Source organism: Hordeum vulgare, chromosome 3H (genome assembly GCF_904849725.1).
Source record: "Hordeum vulgare subsp. vulgare chromosome 3H, MorexV3_pseudomolecules_assembly, whole genome shotgun sequence".
Classification (NCBI taxonomy): Eukaryota; Viridiplantae; Streptophyta; class Magnoliopsida; order Poales; family Poaceae; genus Hordeum; species Hordeum vulgare.
Window position 1 is genome coordinate 567,487,049 of NC_058520.1, and position 22,159 is coordinate 567,509,207.

Below are 22,159 nucleotides of genomic sequence, written 5' to 3' on the forward strand. Positions count from 1 at the left end.
AATGTTCAGATCCATTAGATTCAAAACAATAGTTTGCTATTGACGTGGAAACAATAATACTTCAAGCAAACTAGCAAGGTAATCATGAACTTTCAAAACAACAAGGCCAAAAGAAAGTTATCCCTACAAAATCATATAGTGTGGCTATGCTCTATCATCATTGCACAACTAATTTAAATCATGCACAACCCCGGTATTGGCCAAGTAATTGTTTTCACACCTTTACTTTCTCAAACTTTTTTCAACTCTCACGCAATACATGAGCGTGAGCCATGGTTTTAGCACTATAAGTGGCATGAAGTGTGGTGGAGGTTGCAAGACAAACAAGGAGAAGATTGTCACATTAACTAGGCATATCAATGAGCTGTGGAGATGCTCATCAATATATATCAATGTGAATGAGTAGGGATTGCCATACAAATGATGCACTAGAGCTAAGAGTATGTGAAAGCTCTTAAAGAAAACTAGTGGGTGTGCATCCAACTTGCTTGCTCACGAAGACCAAAGGCAATTTTGAGGAAGCCTATCATTGGAATATATAAGCCAAGTTATATAATAAAAAATTCCCACTAGCTATATGGTGGTGAAAAAACGAGAGACTCTCAATCATGAAGATCATGGTGCTTAATATGCACAAGTGTGGAAAAGTGGTAGCACTGTCCCTTCTCTCTTTTTCTCTCATTTTTTTTGATGGGCTCTTTGGCCTCTTTTTTATTTTTTATTTTTTTATTATTTTGGTGGGCATCTTTGGCCTCTTTTATTTCCTCACATGGGACAATGCTCCATCAATGATGATCATCACACTTTCAACTCAAAACTTAGAGCAACGATGACTCTATATGGAATGCCTTCGGTAGTGTACCGTGACAATGATCTAGCATGGCATAGACATAAATGGAAACATCATGCTAGCTATCTTACGATCATGCAATGGCAATGTAGACGTGGTGGCACATGTCATAGTGGTAGTTGCATGGCAATATATCTCGGAATGACCTTGAAAAAGCCATAGTAGGTAGGTATGGTGGCTGTTTTGAGGGAGGCTAATGGTGGGTTTTGTGCACCGGCGAAAGTTGCACGACACTAAAGAAGATAGTGATGGTGGAAGGTGAAAGTGCATCTAAACCATGGACTCAACATTATTCATGAAGAACTCATATACTTGTTGCAAAAGTTTTATTAGTAATCGAAACAAAGCATTCAACGCATACTCCTACGGGAAGGGTTGGTAGGTATAAACCATCGCGTGTTCCCGACCGCCACACAAAGGATGACAATCAATAGACTAATCATGCTCAAACTTCATCACATAGTGGTTCACCATACGTGCATGCTACGGGAATCACTAACTTCAACACAAGTATTTCTAGATCCACAACACCTTACTAGCATAACTTCAATATTACCATAACCACAACTCAAAACTAGTTGAGATGAATCAAACTTCTCTAACTATTCAATGCACATGAAGGTGGAAGTTTTCGTATCCCTTTGGATAACTACCCCTTTTGAGACTACTTTCAAAGCATAGATCAACTACCAAGCCACGCACCGCCGTGCTCTAAAAGATATAAGTGAAGCACATAGAGCAAAATCAATTAGCTCAAAAGATATAAGTGCAGCACATGTGAGCTGAATTGTCTAACCAAAGCATATAAGTGAAGCTCGACAAAATCACGGTGAGTGCATGTCTCTCTCTCTAGGTGTGCAGCAAGGATGATTGTGACACAACAAAAATAAAAGACTCCTACGATACAATACGCTCCAAGCAAAACACATAACATGTGGTGAATAAAAATATAGCCCCAAGTAACGTTACCGATGGATTGAAGACGAGAGAGGGGATGCCTTCCCGGGGCATCCCCAAGCTTAGGATTTTACGGCATCCTTGAATCTCTTGGCGTGCCTTAGGCATCCCCAAGCTTGAGCTCTTGCCACTCTTTATCTTTTTGTCCATAAGAACTTCACCCAAAACTTGAAAACTTCACAACACGAAACTTAAACAGAAACTCGTGATAACATTAGTATAAGAAAGCAAGCCACCACTTCCTTAGGTACTATAGCAAACTTAAATTCTACTTATGCTGATGTTGGGTTACTGTATTTTCAATCTTCCATGGCTAATACCCCCCCGATACTATCCATAGTTTCATCAAAATAAGCAACCAACACAACAAAAACAGAATCTGTTAACAGCAGACCAGTCTGTAGCAATTTGTATACTTCATATACTTCTGGTACTTCAAAAATTCTGAACAATTACGGCAGTCTGAATAATTTGCGTAGCAATCAGCAGCAAAAAGAATTAACTCAAAATCTCTTACAGAAAAAAAAATGAAAATTCTTTTCGTGACTAAAAAGTTTTTGTCTTTTCCAGCATGACCAAACGATCATCCCCAAGACTAATCATAACGGTTTTGCTTGGCACAAACGCAAAAAGAAACACAAAAAGCACAATCATAACAGAATTATGAAAGTGTGGAAAACGCAAAATAGAAAGAAAAAGGATAGATTCGTTGGGTTGCCTCCCAACAAGCGCTATTGTTTAACGCCCTTAGCTAGGCATAAGGTGATGGAATCACGTATAGTCATCTTTGGTGCTCAAACCATAAGTAGCCCTCATCATAGATTCATAAGGCAATCTTATTTTCTTTCTTGGAAAGTGCTCCATGCCCTTCTTTAAGGGAAATTGAAATCTAATATTCCCTTCCTTCATATCGATGATAGCACCAATAGTCCTTAGGAAAGGTCTACCAAGAATAATGGGACATGAAGGATTGCACTCTATGTCAAGTACAATGAAATCCACGGGTACATAGTTCTTATTTGCAACAATAAGAACATCATCGATCCTTCCCATGAGTTTCTTGAAAGTAGAATCCGCAAGATGCAAATTAGGAGAACACTCTTCAATCTCATGAAAACCAAGAATATCACATAAAGATTTTGGAATCGCGGAAACACTAGCACCCAAATCACACAAAGCATTGCACTCATAGTTTTGATCTTGATTTTGATAGTAGGTTCCCACTCATCATGAAGTTTTCTAGGTATAGAGACTTCTAGTTCGAGCTTCTCTTGAAGAGATTTCATCATAGTATCTACGATATGCACGGCAAAGGCTTTGCTTTGGCTATAAGCATGTAGAGAGTTTGCAATGGATTGCATCAAAGAGATGCATTCAAACAAGGAGCAATTATCATAATTGAATTCCTTGAAATCCAAAGTGGGAGTTTCATTACTACCCAAAATTTTGATTTCTTCTACTCCACTCTCCACACCTTTATCATCAAGATAGGTGGACTCCGAATCATTGGGGCATTTTTCAACCAAAGTGGATTCATATCCAGCCCCTTCATCAATAGGTTTGACACGAGAAAACAAAGATTCAAGAGGAGACACACCAAGCACTTTAAGATCTTCGTGATTTGCATCACAAATTTCAGGTTTAGCTCCCATCTTATTAACTAAGGTAGCCTGCTTGTCACAAATTTGGCCCACCAATTTTTCAAGGTGAGCAAGCTGAGAATTTAGTGCAAGGAAATCGTTGGCCATATCATCAACTTCTTTATTCAAACAGACCAAAAAGGAATTCTTCTCTTTTAATTCCCTACGGAAGTAACTATTTTGGTCAAACTGAGAAGACATGAAACCATTGACATTTGTTTCAATCTCCTCCAATTTTCTGAAATAGTTTGGTTTGGCCATGAGGAAGGGTCTCTCACGAACAAGCCTAAGAGCAGGCGAGGAAAACGGGCGAAAAGGGAACGGCAAAAGAGAAAGGCAAAGAAGAAAGGAAAATGAAAACGGCAAATGTGAAGTGGGGGAGAGGAAAACGAGAGGCAACTGGCAAAAACGTAAATGCAAGAGATGAGCTTGTGAGACCTGCTTGGATAGATCTCTCCTTCCCCGGCAACGGCGCCAGAAATTCTTCTTGCTACTGCGACAACAGACATTCCCTGGTACGGCGCCAGAAATCCTGCTGCTACGGCTACGCCTTTAGGGACTTCCTAGGCAAATATGCAAAGGATTTCCCCGTGGCCTTCGAGCCTTGCGTTGGTGTTCCCTCGAAGCGGAAAGGGTGATGTAGCACAACGGCGGTAAGTATTTCCCTCAGTTTTGAGAACCAAGGTATCGATCCAGTGAAGGAGTATCACAAGTGCCTGCACAAACACAAAGAGCTTGCTCCCAACGCTATGAAAGGGTTGTCAATCCCTTATAGATTGTTTGCCAAGTGAGAACTGAAAGCAACAAAGAAACAAAGCAAAGTAAAAGCGGATGTGTAAACGATAGGTGTGAATAGAACCGGGGGCCGTAGTATTCACTAGTGGCTTCTCTCATGAAAGCAAGTAGACGGTGGGTGAACAAATTACTGTTGAGCAATTGATAGAACCGCGCAAAGTCGTGACGATATCTATGGCAATGATTATATCTATAGGCATCACGTCCAAAACAAGTAGACCGATACTTTCTGCATCTACTACTATTACTCCACACGTCGACCGCTATCCAACATGCATCTAGTGTATTAAGTCCAAAAGAACAGAGTAACGCCTTAAGCAAGATGACATGCTGTAGATGGACAATCTCATATCTACGACAGAGCCCATTTTGTTACCCTTGATGGAAACTACACGATGTGTGCCTTGCTGCCCCTACTGTCACTGGGAAAGGTCACCACACGGTAAGAACCCAAAACCAAGCACTTCCCCCATTGCAAGAATCATAGATCTAGTTGGCCAAACAAAACCGAGGACTCGGGGAGACTTACAAGGATATCAAATCATGCATATAAGAAATCAGCAAAGACTCAAATATATATCATAGATAATCTGATCACAAATCCACAATTCATCGGAACTCGACAAACACACCGCCAAAGAATATTACATCGGATAGATCTCCATGAAGATCATGGAGAACTTTGTATTGAAGATCCAAGAGAGAGAAGAAGCCATCTAGCTACTAACTACGGACCTGTAGGTCTGAAGTGAACTACTCACGAGTCATTGGAGGGGCGATGATGATGATCAAGAAGCCCTCCAACTCCAAAGTCCCCTCCGGCAGGGCACCGGGAAGGGTCTCCAGATGAGATCTCGTGGAAACGGAAGCTTGCGGCGGCGGAAATGTATTTTCGTGGACGCCTTGATTTTTCTGGATTTTAGGGAATATATAGGCCAAAGACCTAGGGCGGGGGGGGGGGGGGGGGGGTAGGGAGGCCCCAAGCTTGGTTGCCGCGGCCTCCCCCCTTACCGCGGCAACAGGGCTTGTGGGCTCCCCGTGGGCCCACTTGCTTGGCCCTCAAGCCTCGTGATCTTCTTCCGTTCTGGAAAAAATCATTTTGGGGATTTTATTCCGTTTGGACTCCGTTCCAAAATCAGATCTGAAAAGAGTCAAAAACACAGAAAAAACAGGAACTGGCACTTGGCACTGAGTTAATAAGTTAGTCTCAAAAAAGATATAAAGATAAACAAAACATCCAAAGTTGACAAGATAACAGCGTGAAATCATCAAAAATTATAGATACGTTTGAGACGTATCAGAGATCTCTGCATCTTTTTTCTCCATCTTTGTCTTCATATCAGAGACAACAGAGTTGGTAACCTCAACACCCTTCATCCTACCGTTCAAATAGCTGAAATCCATCATTCTGTCCTCTTGGAAATTGAATAGTTCATGCACATCTTGAACCAATTTGCCATAGTTGCCCTCTATTTTGTTTTTCTCCTCTGTCAAATTGTCAATAGTGAGTGAACTCTCAAGGTTATCCTTCCTCCTACAACTCCTGTTGTCTTCATACATCTCCCATAGCTTCAACAAAGCATTATGCAGTGTAGGAGGCCACTCTGGGTAAACTCATTGAACAAAACCACAATTGTCAGCTTCCTGCAATGTAAACATCACAGTTTAATGAAAGCAGGAGACACAATCAATGAGTTGCCCTACTAAAGAATGAACATAACATAAACAATCATTTGGCATTGCCGGCAGTGTACCGGGAGTGACGAATGGGTTCCGGGGGCCCACTGGGTGGTCCCACCACGCCCGCTGACAAAGTCATCCAAGGAAAGCCCATGAGGAAAAAGTGAAAAATCCAAAAGAGGTGGGAAAATATGGAAGGAGTCCTAAACAAGCACACAAACAGATGGTGCATACTTAAACAATCCCACAATCTGCACCATCGCATGGATATGATAAAAAATGACCATCTGATCTGCCAACATACAAAAAATATAGCTCTTGTGTAGCATCTGACCTTATTAGAACACACTAAAAACCACCTCCATGTGTCAAATCGTTCAAATGACACACACCACTCAGCTCCAAGACCATGGTGCTCGCAAGAAACCATTATTGTTGTCTGAACACCCATGTAGTCCTCGTCGTCAGTGCTAGTAGGGACCTAAAGGAGCAGAATGAACCAAGAATCCCCCAAATCAAATCAGAAATCGCCCAAGAACGCAAACCCTAACCCTAACCCTAGTTCTGCAAATCACCCGATACTGCATGTCGTCGGAGGAGGAGCTGATGTACAGGAGGCTGGAGTAGTCGTTGCTGCTTTCGTCCTCGTACACTTTGGCGCGAAGGCGGCAATGGTGAGGGCGGTTGTGGCGGTCGGAGGATTAAGGAACAGAGGTCGGCGGAGAGACTGGACTGGGGTTCGGGCTAGGTCCGACCGAGCCCACTTACTAAGACCGCGTCCTAGTCAGCGCGCCGGCACGTGCCGATTTGCCAGCGTGGTGCATGATGGGTGGGCCCGCAATGTCAGATACGGCGTCAATACGCGGTTATACGGTGGTCACTCCATTTTGTAACGATTAGGACCAATCGTGATACGGAAGTGCGAGCAAAATGACTAGTGGTACTGACTTGTAACATGGTGCCGAAGAGTGGTAGTTCCATGTAATTAACTCGCAGGACTCAAAAATGCTGATGTTTTCCGAAGTGAAGTTCGTAACCTTCTCACCATTAGAAACATTTATAATGTTTTAAACTTTGGATTCACCAGTTTAGAGATCCGTTTGATAAGGTAACTGCCAAGCCTTGGCTAGTTTACCTCTCCTCGCGGCTTGTCGTGATCTTGTAAAAAACACTCAGCCTAAATGGTCTTGCTTGAGTAATATATGCACTATTGATTTGACAATGGTATATTGTTTTTTATCTACACATTTTTTCAAGAGTGTTGTTTCCACTATCATGCACTAGTCATCTTGTCATAATTTCGTTGGACAAGAGAAAAAAATCTTGCAAGACCTCGACCAAATAAGTAGATGAAAAACATGCAATTAGCATGAGGCATCCGTAGACAATTAATTACGGTAATGCTAATGGGCGAACGTTTACAGGAAAAGCAGTCCTAGCAAACTTTCGCTGGGAAGGCAGTCCCAGCGAACGCCCCCGCAAACATCTGATCAAGATCATGTGGATGACAATTTGTTTAAAAAACCACTGGCGAAATTTTCCTATACGGGCCAATTTCACTTTCCATACATGGCATTTCCCTCAAAAATGCGTGACAGATTTAGTTATTTCGGCATGGCAAGTGCGGCATTCGTTGGCAATTCCCCCTGACGTGATAGATTTAGTTATTTTTACCCCTACTAGCAAAAGAGCCCGTGCGAACTTGACGAGGCGAGGTATGACGCTCGACTCCGTGGCCTGTTTCTTTTGTGGGAAAGGGGAGGAGGATGGTGGTCATCTCTTCATCAAATGCAAAGATGTCAAAGAAGTATGGCGGTAGCTCGGTCTGGAACAGGAACGGCGCCGGCTTGAAACTATCTAACCTAATAATCATGACTTGAGATCTTTATTTAAACTCACATCTACGTTGTCTCTTTTCTGTGAATACATCTATGCTCTCTCTCTAACTCTCTATCCTCCTAAGATGAACATTTTTTCTGTTTTCATGTAATGTTTTGTTGATTATTGATAGTTTTTTTGTCTTCAATCTTATTTTGATAAGGTGTTCATTTGCAACACGGATCGGCCTCGGCACGAAAAAATGGATTGTGCGCTATTGATTAAAATTACAGCATAAATAGAAATTTAAAATTGTTAAATAAGTAAAATAACATCATATTTAGACTTTGCGAATACTATTGATGAAAATTACATTATAAACAGAATTTTAAAAAGTTAAATAGATAAACTAACATTATATTCAGATTCTACATATGTTTCTAATAAAATTTCATATATAATAATTTAAAATTGGAGTTGTCGTTTAAAAGATATAATTTTTTTAAGTATTTTTGTCACTTATAATTGAACTGCATATTAATTAATATAAAATTAAAGGACGTTTCTATAAAAAAATACAAATTGCTTAAGTATGTACTGCGGGTTGATTTCGGGAAACCATAGGGGGTTTTTTGTAAAAAAATAAAAAAAGATTCATTTTCTCACTTAAATCTGGAGTGTGAGTTGATTTCGGGAAAGTTCAGGGGCTTTTCTGCAAAACGAAAATCCAGAGTGTGAGCTGATTTCGGGAAAGTTCAAGGGCTTTTCTGCAAAACGATACGACGTACAGCAAGAGCACTGTTTTATTATTAAGGAAAGACTGGATTGCAGGATTTACTGTCAAAAAGAGTAGGGACTTTAAAAAAAACACGCGTGACGGATTAAGAATGTTTATTTTTTTATTAATAGATATAGATGGTGTTTTTACAAAATTCCATCTCAAAAATAAACTAGAAGGGACACATTACAAAAAGCCGAGCCGTCGTGTGTGACTCACGTTAACTTTTTTTCGCGCCAAACACAATGACTTTGGCCCCATGCTGAGCCAGCAGGTTATTCGTGCTGTTAAGGCTGGAAACAGCAAATTGAGGCCTCCTTTGGTTTGGATGCATGTCATCTCACTTCTTTTGATTTTGGTAAACGCTTTCATCCAGTGCGTCGGGCCGAATCGTTCGGCCGGTCACGCACGGGTCGCGCGCCTCGCTGACAGGTGATGCAACATTTTTTTGATAAATTTGCTGCAACCATGTGTTATTTTGATACAAACGTTTTCCATGTAGCTTTTTTTCTCGTCTAAATTTATTGCAACCAACATTAATATTTGCTACAAACGTTTTTTATTTACTACATTTGTCTAGTAAAAAGTTGCATATACGTTTGGTTGCAACTCGAGTTTGTTGGATTTTTGCTACAATTGGCGTTTTGACTTTTACTATAATCGGCATCATTTTTTTATGCAACCGTTCACTAAAAAAGTTGCACACACGTCACGTAGATATTTACTACAACCGGCGTTTGACTTTTGGTACCACGCATCATCTTCTTCATTTTTTTGCTATGACACGTAAATATTTTTTTGCTACAATTATTTCTTTATTGCAAACGTTGACAAAAATTGCTGCATAGCGTCGAAATTTGTTGCATCAAAGAAAAAATATTGCATGGAGATGTAACGGCGCAGCCCGTCTACAGCTGACAGATCGGGCGGCTCGCGCGCGGCCGGACGAATCTTTTGGCCGGCGATCGCCCTTTGATTTTTCTACTTCTTCCGTTTCGATGTATAGGTCATCTTAGGTTGTGCACCGTGATCAAGACAAAGAGGAAGACAAGAAAATTAATTTGATTTTGCTAATTAATACAATTGCATGCAATGAACTGACCACTGCATGTCGTGCTAGTTAGTCTCAAGTTATTAAAAACATACACATCCCATGTCTCTTATTGGTTGATTTCTTTATTCATGTCAAAAAACAAAAAAACAAGATAAAAGTTCCTAAATGTTTTGGGATTATATGTTTTTGTAAGATGACTTATACACCGAAACGGAGGGAGTATTCCAATCTAGCCTTGAATGTTTGGCTCATAAAATGAAGCAAAACAAAGCGACCGGTTCATCACATTTTGGAAGAAGAAGAGTGACCAATGTATTCATCTCATAAGATTTTTTTATTTTATTTTTTTTGCGGGGCGTCTCATAAGAGTTATATGAGTGACAATGCGTTTATCTCAAAAAATTTAAATCAAACGAAATATAGTTGAGAGCGAAAGTGAATCGGAAATCATTGGACTCTACTCCTTGCACCAATCTGCTGCACATGACACATACATTCGTGGTTCGACAGTACTCCTAGATATAGCCTTTACGTCAACAATTTCAGAGTTAGTTTCTCCAGTATCCTATACTACCTGCAGGCATCCTCCTGCCATTGTGCATCATAATTTCATCAGACAGGCTAAAAACACCGGAATTCTTCAGTAGAGGAAGGAACGAAAACAGCTACGTAGTATGTAGTAGATGAAAATGCAGTTCGCCTGAGCTCAGCAGCGTGCCCGGAGCAGCCTGCCGGCGGGCGGCGGGTCGAGCCACAGGGTGCAGCGCGGGTACACCCAGTACTTGTACGGCAGCCAATGCCCGAAGTTGAGCTGCGTGTGGAACTTCCCGACGACCTTGAGCACCACGGGCCCGCCCCCCGCCGTCGCGTTCCTCCACGCAATGGCGTCCTGCCGCGACAGGGGCACCTCGCTGACGACGAAGTCCACGGTCCGGAGCGCGTAAGTGCGCGGCGCCTCGAGCAGCGGCGCCGGCAGCACCGTCGCCGTGCCGATCCTGTGGCCCTCGAAGTACACGTCCAGCTGCATGTACCAGAGCACCATGTTGATCTTGGTGTTGGGGCTCGTGATGGCGGTCAGCACGGTGAGGTCGGCGTTGAGCGCGAGGCCGCGGGGCGGGCCGCCGGGGACGGTCAGCTCGTCCACGTACCCGGCGTTCAGGGACGCGTCCGTCACCCGGAGCTTCGGCGGCTCCGGGCGGTAGACGAGGTACACGGTGAGCACGGCCACGCCGACGACGACCACCGCCAGCCAGAACAGGATGCAGCAGAGGGTGAAGCACAAGGCCGGCAGCTTGCGCTTCGCCTTCTCGTGGTCCGGCGAGCGGTAGATCGGGGTCCTCCTCCCCGACGTCCGGTGGTGACCTCCTGCCGGCGTGTGCGACGTCGACCCCTGGTGATCGTGGTGCTGCTGCTGCGGGCTCCCGTTGCCCGACACCGGCGCGCCCCCCTGGTATGGCGCGTCTCCGTCGTCCCGCTTCATCGTGGTGACGCGCTCGACCGGCGTGGTGTTCGTCCTGAAGCCGCCGTTGCCGGTAGGGCGCGGGCCCATCCGCGGCGCCATGGCCGGCCCCGGCATCCTCATCCTCTGCTCTCCCGGGACGCGCTCGTACCGGTACTGCGGCTCGTCGACCGCCACAGGCGGCAGCGGCTCCGGCGGCGGCCGTCCCCGCCTCTGCCACGGCGCCTTGTAGTAGGGCCTGCCGCCGCCGGGCGGCTGCGCCGGCTCGTCGACCTCCTGGATTTCGCCGTGGCCCGGCCCGCCGGGGAAGCGCTCGCCGCCAGGACGATGATGCATGGACGCCTCGCTCGGCCCGCCGGGGAAGCGCTCGTCGCCAGGATGATGATGCGTCGACGCCTCGCTCGTGCCGGGCTGGCGGTAGGAGACGTACTCGTTGGGCACACGCTTGGGGCGAGCCGCCATCGCCGCCCTGCTGCTCACAGCGGCATCGTCACGCAGCGCGGCCGCCACCGCCGCAGCCGCCGCCGCCGCCTGGGCCTCCTTCTGCGCGCTGGCACCGTGGTGGCGAACCGACCGCGACGCCGGGCGGCCACGGCTCGGCGGCCGCTCGCCGCCCGCCTCCACCGGCCTCTTGCTCATTTGACCGGCAACGGGAGAAGACAACCACCACCACCAGCTAGCTATCTACAGCAAGCCTGGAAGCAGCGATCGGCGGCAATGGCTCGGCTCCGCTCGACGCGAGTGGCACTGCAGAGTGGGGGCGGGCCGGGGTTAAGTAACCGGGGCAAGCAACGTAGCCATGGCACAGCACCGGCTTTGGCAGTCGTCGGGAGGAGGGGAAGAGGACGGGCCGAGAATTTTGGAGGGAAAGGGGGCAAGGAAGGTATCGTTTGATCTGTGACCGTTGCAAGCAAGCAACTCACTTAGCCATGGCAGAGGACACTGGCAGGCAGCCAGGCGCACGGCGACTGCCACAAGGAATTTCCGGTTGCCGTGTGGCACAGGGGCTTGCTTGCTTGCTTGCCGGTTGCTACTTCCCAGGACGATACTCAAAAGCGCTTGTAAAGTGGTGTCTGTCGTGCGTTTTCTGGGACTCGGGACGCGGCACAGGTGTTTCGACAAAACAATCTCATGGAAAGTGGCTTGGGCAAAACTGGACGGAGATGAACGAGGGGAGCTGGGCTTCTTTCTGAATGCCATTTTAAATGGGAGGCAGCGTTGGGCGTGGCTCGGGTTCAGGTGCTTTGGTGCTGTGACGACGGTGCCTGCAGGCCCACGCAAGGTATGGCCCGGAGACGAGATGCTCGGTCTTCGATCCCCACGACCGCGGCTTCCCCGCGGGAACGTGGGCATGAATCCCAGTGTGTCTGCTACTGTTTCGCTGAGACAGATCACATGATCAGCGACGTGCGATTCTCAAAATTCAGTTCATGATGTGGGCTGCTTATTTTTAAACATGGGTATAACCACATTGTGCGCCGTGGTTATCAAGGTTGCCGAATTCACCACCGACATCTTCCCATCGACAAGTGAAATGCATTGATGGTATCTATTTGAGTTTGCAGTACAACAACGCCGCGTATCATCCAAGTAACGGTTGGCTCTCTATAATTTGGTACGGTATAGATGAAGCAAATGTTTTTTGGGACTTCGCGAGGCGGCGAAAGACAAGCAATCGTCAAACCGAAACGGAACTAGCGGGGTCAAGCTGCAAAAAGTAAACAAAGATCAACAAACTGCGGAATTTAAAAGAAACCGTCGTTGAATTTCAAGACCATGTAATAAAAAGATTTGCTAACAACCCGTAAGGCGTGAGTACGTTTATAATTTCGAGGTTTTCTATTGTTTGCGTTCGTACCTAATGTTTATAATTTCGAGGTTTTCTATTGTTTGCGTTCGTACAAAATTCCTGCATTGTCATAGCCAGGGATGTATTGATTGCTACAGTGCTTCGCTACAATACACATAGGATTTGGGCCTCATGCCCCGGATCCGCCCCCCAGGCCTGGGGCCCAGATCCGTCACTGGTCATAACGGTGTAGCATAGTATGTGGTTTCATTTCTGAAATGGAACCAGGGGCACAACTGTTGTCTTCCTAGAAAATAAAACTCGGTCTTGAAACTTCCATGATTTATTGCTCTCAACAAAGCCAAATCGAAATGATTCACGATATCAAGCAACTTAGAGGTTTCTTCATGAGTTGTTCTATATTTCATGTGCGTAGGGAACAAAATGTTGCTGCACATTTATTAGCTAGATCATGTAATCAGCTAGAATGTCGTGTTTGGTGTGGTGTATCCCCGAAATGCATCCGGAAAACTATATGTATGAACATTATGCCATGATCTATAAAGTTTGTGTGTTATCAAAAAAAAAAGCATCCAAATCGAAATCAGTTCTCATCATCGTTTTAGTGATGAAATCTTATAACTTTTCCTTTATTAATGGGCTCTGACGACTTTAGTTCTACTACATCTACAGTAATGCATGCAACATTTTTTGGATGTTTCTTTTTTATTATTTTATACTAAATTGTCACACTGATGTCTGGTGAATTTTTGGGCTTGTGTAAGTGTATTGCATTTTTAAGGGAGGTGTTAACCTTGTAGGACGAATGTGATGCACTTCCTCTGTTTCAAATTAGTTGAAGTTCGACGATTGTCTTAAGGCAAACATTATTAAGTTTAAATCTATATAAAAATATATTAACATCTATAAAACTAAACTACTTCATAGATTCATTATGAAATATATATTTTTATAGATTTGGTCAAACTTTGGAAAGTTTGATTTAGTAAAATCCTAGAACTTTAATTATTTTGGTATGTAGGAAATTTTGTACTAAGTAAATGTACTGTAGTTTTTTTCCTTACGGAATGTACTGGACATTTGGATTCTGAACAAAATGTACAACAGTTTTCGAGTGAGTGTATTGCATTTTTTATAACGGTTTCGAGACAGAAATGCAGGAAAAATTTATATGCAAATAAAAATAATAGAAATAAAAAATAAGTAATAGAAAATAAGAAAGGCACTAGTAAGAACATCTTCAGTAGAGTACCAAAGGGGGGGAGCCCCTATGCAGCTGTGCGGAAGGTCTACTGGCATAGGAGAGTATCATCTGTTTTGTAACAGGGGCAAGTTACTTAGGGGGTGTTTGTTTTTAAGGGACTAGACTTTTTTTAGTCTCAGGGACTAAAGAAAAAAGTCTCTCTAATAGAATCTTTTTTTAATCTCTTAAGAAAAAATAACTTTCGTTTGGTTACATAGGGACTAAAAGAGACTTTTTTTTAGTCCAGTCCCTGCCTTGCTTGCTACCTCACACACAACAGAACACCACGCGGCTACTGGCATAGGAATGTCACATTGGCCGTTGGCTTGACACCAGGGCTTCCTCCTCCTGTACCCATCAGCTGCAAAGATATGGCTTCTAAAATGTACCGAAAAGTACTCCATGTCGACGTGTGGATGCTGGGTGACACCGGGGGAAAGACCTTCTGTTGGACGCAGGCGCTTTGAAGGCCCCTTTGCCGTCCCCGGCAAACCGTGCTGGTGAACCAAAGCATTTCGAAAATGCCCTTGCCCTTCCGGGGAAACTCTTGCCAAGTAGGAGTAGTACATGAAAGCGCGTACAGTTTATGTTTTTCCTTTTTCTGAGAAATCTCGTCACTTTATTAATTCACTAGCAAAAGAGCATGTGCGTTGCAATAGAGAGAAAAAAAAGACATAATCTTCAATTGCCATGACCACAATTTTTTGCATGACCGAGATACGCCATCATTCTTTATTTCATGAAATCATGAACATTTTTAAAACTCGTGCACATATTTGAAATAGTGAACATTTTTCAAATTCGCGAACACTTATACTAATTTTCATACATTTTATTAAATCAAGAACATTTTACACTATTTCACAACTTTTTAGAAAAATCGTGGACATTTTTTTAAACAATTTTCTTGAATAGACGAACATTTCTAGAATCAACGAATTTATTTTTTTGGAAATTGGTGGAACATTTTTTGAAATTCACAAATATTTTTTTGATGTAACAAACATTTTTAATTTAACAAACATTTTTTGAAATGCATGGTCATTATTTGAATCAGCGGACATTTTATGAATTAAAAAATATTATGTAAGACACACACATTTTTTATTTTTAGGATATTTTTACATTCATGAACATTTTCGAATTGGCAAAAAAATCAATTTCATTAGGATTATTTTAATACACGAATTTTTTCAAATATCATGAACTTTTTTTATTTCCCCGAAATTGTTTTCAATATTTCAAAACCTTTTTTGAATAAGCAAACATTTTCTTAAGAAATCGTGAATATTTTTGAATCCACAAACATTTAATGATTTATTAAACATTTTATTTCAAAATTCTCAAAAAAATCAGAACTATTTTGAAGTCCCAAATGATTTAAAGTAGAAAAATCGGAGAAGATAAAAGTAAAAGTAATATAAAAACAAAATTTAAAAAATAGGCCATCCAAACATGGGCCGGCCCAAACAGGAGCTGCGTCTTCTCCGAGCCTGCACAGTATATGAGGTCCCTACTGCATGGGCCGGCCCAGGAGGATGATTGCCTTGTGTGAATTTTTTTTATTACTTATAAGTGACATTGGTGGATAATATTTTGTAGCTTTGAGGGTAATTTCTATAACGTACTGCCACAAACAATAGCCCATATTATTACGTGTGTGTGTGTGTGTGTGTGTGTGTGTGTGTATAGTAATGTTCATATGTACAAATCTTGGGTCATGCGGGTTACCCAACCAAACATTCGGCTTGTGTGGTGATGTCGACGTATGGGACAGTGACAGTAGGCCGACGCAAGGTATGGGCGTGAGGAGGTTCGGTCATTGGTCCTTGCTGTCGGCAGCCTTGGCCCTTAGCTAATGACTGTTTGTGCGTGACGTACATAACGGATTAGGCTGTATCGGTACCGTTGCACTCTCACGAACCAAAGGATCAGTCATCCATGGAACATCGAGATTTCACAAGGTCATGAAAGGAAAACGTCATGGACCGACTAGATTGACATAGGGATCGAACATGCTGGATATATTAGAGTTTTTTTGATTGATTTAATCCATGAGCGAATCATAAACATGGCATTAATACTATGAATTTCACACTGATATCTAAATATGTGAGCACATACCAAACATATAACCTAAACATCAATGAACATAGTATACACACCTAGCACATGAACGAGTAAATAGGGAATGCATGGATCTAATCCTCATGCAGGCCAAGCTAAAGCCTTTGCGACGGCGGTTTCGTCTGCGGCCTTCTCCTTATCGTCGTCGTCGTCTTTCAAGCCGCTCGTGTAGGAGAAGTAGGGGAAGCAAAGGACGAGGACGAATACGAACAAGGAACATTCACGCTAAGACGCTCTTCAAAAACTATATCGCCCTTCTCCCGGTGCATTATCGCAAAGGACGGGGGTCTGAAGGCCTGCACTACCTGATGATCATGCTTCTACAAGACAAAATTTTCACAGCCATCGCCGCCATAGCGGATCCTCGCCGAGTTAGGGTACGGATCCGATCCCTTTTGCGCTCTCTAAAATCTGATTCTTGCGTAAATAGGCACTGACGAAATCTGTCCAATCGCACTAATTCTACCGAGAAGAGAATTCCCATAGATTAGCAAGCAAAGAAAATATTAGGGTTAACAGTCCGCAATATTGAATCTCGGTGTCACCAATTCATAAAAACCGGTCTTACCGATTTTGGTTTTAGGGTTACTGAGAATGTTCTCGGTGGAACCGAGTTCTCCTTGGTGTCAAGTTCCTGTTAATGAGAACATTTGTCTCGGTGGCTCCGAAATTTCTGACTCGGTGGAACCGAAATCCCCTTTTGCTGAATGTTGAAACTAATTTTTCAGAGTTCAATTTTTTCAAAAAACTTCCGCAATTTTGTGATGCTCAAGTATTCGAGCTCTTCTATGTCTTTTCACATGGTATGCTTTATCTACTTGTGTGCCAGTTTGCTTGTCTTCTTGGTTTGCCAGAATGTCGGGTTCAAATGATAGTCAGAACAACCTTAGTGAGCCTAGTGTTGAAACTAACGCACGCACTAGTCTGTTGGAATTATGCCCTAGAGGCAATAATAAATGTAGTTATTATTATAATTCCTGTATCAAGATAATAGTTTATTATCCATGCTATAATTGTATTGAATGAAGACTCATTTACATGTGTGGATACATAGACGAAACACCGTCCCTAACATGCCTCTAGTTGGCTAGCCAGTTGATCAATGATAGTCAGTGTCTTCTGATTATGAACAAGGTGTTGTTGCTTGATAACTGGATCACGCCATTGGGAGAATCACGTGATGGACTAGACCCAAACTAATAGACGTAGCATGTTGATCGTGTCATTTTGTTGCTACTGTTTTCTGCGTGTCAAGTATTTATTCCTATGACCATGAGATCATATAACTCACTGACACCGGAGGAATGCTTTATGTGTATCAAACGTCGCAACGTAACTGGGTGACTATAAATAGGCTCTACAGGTATCTCCGAAGGTGTTAGTTGAGTTAGTATGGATCAAGACTGGGATTTGTCACTCCGTGTGACGGAGAGGTGTCTCGGGGCCCACTCGGTAATACAACATCACACACAAGCCTTGCAAGCAATGTAACTTAGTGTAAGTTGCGGGATCTTGTATTACGGAACGAGTAAAGAGACTTGCCGGTAAACGAGATTGAAATAGGTATGCGGATACTAACGATCGAATCTCGGGCAAGTAACATACCAAAGGACAAAGGGAATGACATACGGGATTATACGAATCCTTGGCACTGAGGTTCAAACGATAAGATCTTCGTAGAATATGTAGGATCCAATATGGGCATCCAGGTCCCGCTATTGGATATTGACCGAGGAGTCTCTCGGGTCATGTCTACATAGTTCTCGAACCTGCAGGGTCTGCACACTTAAGGTTCGACGTTGTTTTATGCGTATTTGAGTTATATGGTTGGTTACCGAATGTTGTTCGGAGTCCCGGATGAGATCACGGACGTCACGAGGGTTTCCGGAATGGTCCGGAAACGAAGATTGATATATAGGATGACCTCATTTGATTATCGGAAGGTTTTCGGAGTTACCGGGAATGACGAATGGGTTCCGGGAGTTCACCGGGGGGGGCAACCCACCCCGGGGAAGCCCATAGGCATTGGGGGAGTCACACCAGCCCTTAGTGGGCTGGTGGGACAGCCCACAAGTGCCCAATGCGCCAAGAGAAGAAAAATCAAGAGGAAAGAAAAAAAAAAGGAAGGAGGTGGGAAGGGAGGGGGACTCCTCCCACCAAACCAAGTCCAACTCGGTTTGGGGGGGGAGTCCTCCCCCCCTTGGCTCGGCCGACTCCTTGGGGGGTCCTTGGACCCCAAGGCAAGGCCCCCTCCCTCCTCCTATATATATGGAGCTTTTAGGGCAGATTTGAGACGACTTTCTCACGGCTGCCCGACCACATACCTCCATAGTTTTTCCTCTAGATCGCGTTTCTGCGGAGCTCGGGCGGAGCCCTGCTGAGACAAGGTCATCACCAACCTCCGGAGCGCCGTCACGCTGCCGGAGAACTCTTCTACCTCTCCGTCTCTCTTGCTGGATCAAGAAGGCCGAGATCATCGTCGAGCTGTACGTGTGCTGAACGCGGAGGTGCCGTCCGTTCGGTACTAGATCGTGGGACTGATCGCGGGATTGTTCGCGGGGCGGATCGAGGGACGTGAGGACGTTCCACTACATCAACCGCATTCCCTAACGCTTCTGCTGTACGATCTACAAGGGTACGTAGATCACTCATCCCCTCTCGTAGATGGACATCACCATGATAGGTCTTCGTGCGCGTAGGAAAATTTTTGTTTCCCATGCGACGTTCCTCAACAGTGGCATCATGAGCTAGGTTCATGCGTAGATGTCTTCTCGAGTAGAACACAAAAGTTTTTGTGGGCGGTGATGTGCGTTTTGCTGCCCTCCTTAGTCTTTTCTTGATTCCGCGGTATTGTTGGATTGAAGCGGCTTGGACCGACATTACTCGTACGCTTACGAGAGACTGGTTTCATCGTTACGAGTAACCCCCTTTGCTCAAAGATGACTGGCAAGTGACGGTTTCTCCAACTTTAGTTGAATCGGATTTGACCGAGGAGGTCCTTGGATGAGGTTAAATAGCAACTCATATATCTCCGTTGTGGTGTTTGCGTAAGTAAGATGCGATCCTACTAGATACCCTTGGTCACCACGTAAAACATGCAACAACAAAATTAGAGGACGTCTAACTTGTTTTTGCAGGGTATGATTGTGATGTGATATGGCCAACGATGTGATGTGATATATTGGATGTATGAGATGATCATGTTGTAATAGAAATATCGACTTACACGTCGATGGTACGGCAACCGGCAGGAGCCATAGGGTTGTCTTTATACTAACATATGTGCTTGCAGATGCGTTTACTATTTTGCTAGGATGTAGCTTTAGTAGTGATAGCATGAGTAGCACGACAACCCCAATGGCAACACGTTGATGGATGATCATGGTGTGGCGCCGGTGACAAGAAGATCGTGCCGGTGCTTTGGTGATGGAGATCAAGAAGCACGTGATGATGGCCATATCATGTCACTTATGAATTGCATGTGATGTTAATCCTTTTTGCACCTTATTTTGCTTAGAACGACGGTAGCATTATGAGGTGATCTCTCACTAAAATTTCAAGACGAAATTGTGTTCTCCCCGACTGTGCACCGTTGCTACAGTTCGTCGTTTCGAGACACCACGTGATGATCGGGTGTGATAGACTCAACGTTCACATACAACGGGTGCAAAACAGTTGCGCACGCGGAACACTCGGGTTAAGCTTGACGAGCCTAGCATGTGCAGACATGGCCTCGGAACACATGAGACCGAAAGGTCGATCATGAATCATATAGTTGATATGATTAGCATAGGGATGCTTACCACTGAAACTACTCTCGACTCACGTGATGATCGGACTTGGGATAGTGTAAGTGGATCATGAACCACTCAAATGACTAGAGAGATGTACTTTTTGAGTGGGAGTTTAGCATATAATTTGATTAAGTTGAAATCTAATTATCTTGAACATAGTCTAAGTCCACTTTGAATATATTTGTGTTGTAGATCATGGCTCACGCGACAGTCATCCTGAATTTTAATACGTTCCTAGAGAAAGCTAAGTTGAAAGATGATGGAAGCAACTTTGTAGACTGGGCTCGTAATCTTAAGCTAATCTTACAAGCTGGGAAGAAGGATTATGTCCTTAATGCTGCGCTAGGAGATGAACCACCCGCTACGGCTGATCAGGATGTTAAGAACGCTTGGTTAGCACGTAAGGAGGACTACTCAATAGTTCAATGTGCAGTCTTGTATGGCTTCGAACCGGGACTTCAACGTCGCTTTGAGCGTCATGGAGCATTTGAGATGTTCCAGGAGTTGAAGTTTATCTTTCAGAAGAACGCCCGGATCGAGAGGTATGAGACCTCCGATAAATTCTATGCTTGCAAGATGGAGGAAAACTCGTCTGTCAGTGAACATGTGCTCAAAATGTCTGGGTACTCAAACCGTCTAGCTGAGCTGGGGATTGAACTCCCGCAAGAGGCTATCACTGACAGAATCCTTCAATCACTGCCGCCAAGCTATAAAGGCTTTGTGTTGAACTACAACATGCAAGGGATGAACAAGTCTCCCGGCGAGTTGTTTGCGATGCTGAAAGTCGCAGAGTCTGAACTCCGTAAAGAGCATCAAGTGTTGATGGTGAATAAGACCACTAGTTTCAAGAGAAACGGCAAAGGCAAGAAGGGTAATTCGAAGAAGAGCGGCAAGCCTGTTGCCAATCCGACGAAGAAACCCAAAGCTGGACCTAAGCCTGAAACGGAGTGTTACTATTGCAAGGGTATGGGTCACTGGAAGCGCAATTGCCCCAAGTATCTGGCAGATAAGAAGGCGGCCAAAGAAAAATCAGGTATATTTGATATACATGTTATTGATGTGTACTTAACCGGCTCTCGTAGTAGTGCCTGCGTATTCGATACCGGTTCTGTTGCTCATATTTGCAACTCGAAACAGGAACTGCGGAATAGACGAAGGCTGGCGAAAGATGAAGTGACGATGCGCGTAGGAAATGGTTCCAAGGTTGATGCAATCGCCGTCGGCACAGTTTCACTTCAGTTACCATCAGGATTAGTGATGAACTTAAATCATTGTTATTTAGTGCCTGCGTTGAGCATGAACATTATATCTGGATCTTGTTTATTGCGAGACGGTTACTCTTTTAAGTCAGAGAATAATGGTTGTTCTATTTCTATGAGTAACATCTTTTATGGTCATGCACCTAATGTGAGAGGATTGTTCATATTGAATCTTGATAGCGATATGCATATACATAACATTGAGACCAAAATAGTTAGAGTTAACAATGATAGCGCCATATTTTTGTGGCACTGCCGTTTAGGTCATATTGGTGTAAAGCGCATGAAGAAACTCCATGCTGATGGACTTTTGGAGTCACTTGACTTTGATTCACTTGACACGTGCGAACCATGCCTCATGGGCAAGATGACGAAGACTCCGTTCTCCGGAACAATGGAGCGTGCAAGTGACTTGTTGGAAATCATACATACCGATGTGTGTGGTCCAATGAGCGTGGAGGCACGCGGCGGATATCGTTATTTTCTCACCTTCACTGACGATTTGAGTAGATATGGTTATGTCTACTTGATGAAGCACAAGTCTGAAACATTTGAAAAGTTCAAGCAATTTTAGAGTGAAGTGGAAAATCATCGTAACAAGAAGATCAAGTTCCTACGGTCTAATCGTGGGGGTGAATATCTGAGTTTCGAGTTTGGTGCTCACTTAAAACAATGTGGAATTGTTTCGCAGTTAACACCGCCTGGAACACCACAGCGTAATGGTGTGTCCGAACGTCGTAATCGTACTTTGTTAGAGATGGTGCGATCTATGATGTCTCTTACTGATTTGCCGTTATCATTTTGGGGTTATGCATTAGAAACAGCTGCATTCACTTTAAATAGGGCACCATCAAAATCCGTTGAGACGACACCATACGAACTGTGGTATGGCAAA

The 22,159-nt window shown here is 43.9% G+C and overlaps 1 protein-coding gene across 1 annotated transcript; it reads right to left on the reverse strand.

Moving 5' to 3' along the window:
* Window positions 1-10,008: 10,008 nt before the first annotated feature.
* Window positions 10,009-11,670, reverse strand: LOC123442056 (translation initiation factor IF-2-like). Its single transcript, XM_045118172.1, has one exon. It carries the CDS (start codon window positions 11,668-11,670, stop codon window positions 10,279-10,281), a length of 1,392 nt encoding a protein of 463 aa, XP_044974107.1. The 3' UTR covers window positions 10,009-10,278.
* Window positions 11,671-22,159: the final 10,489 nt, after the last annotated feature.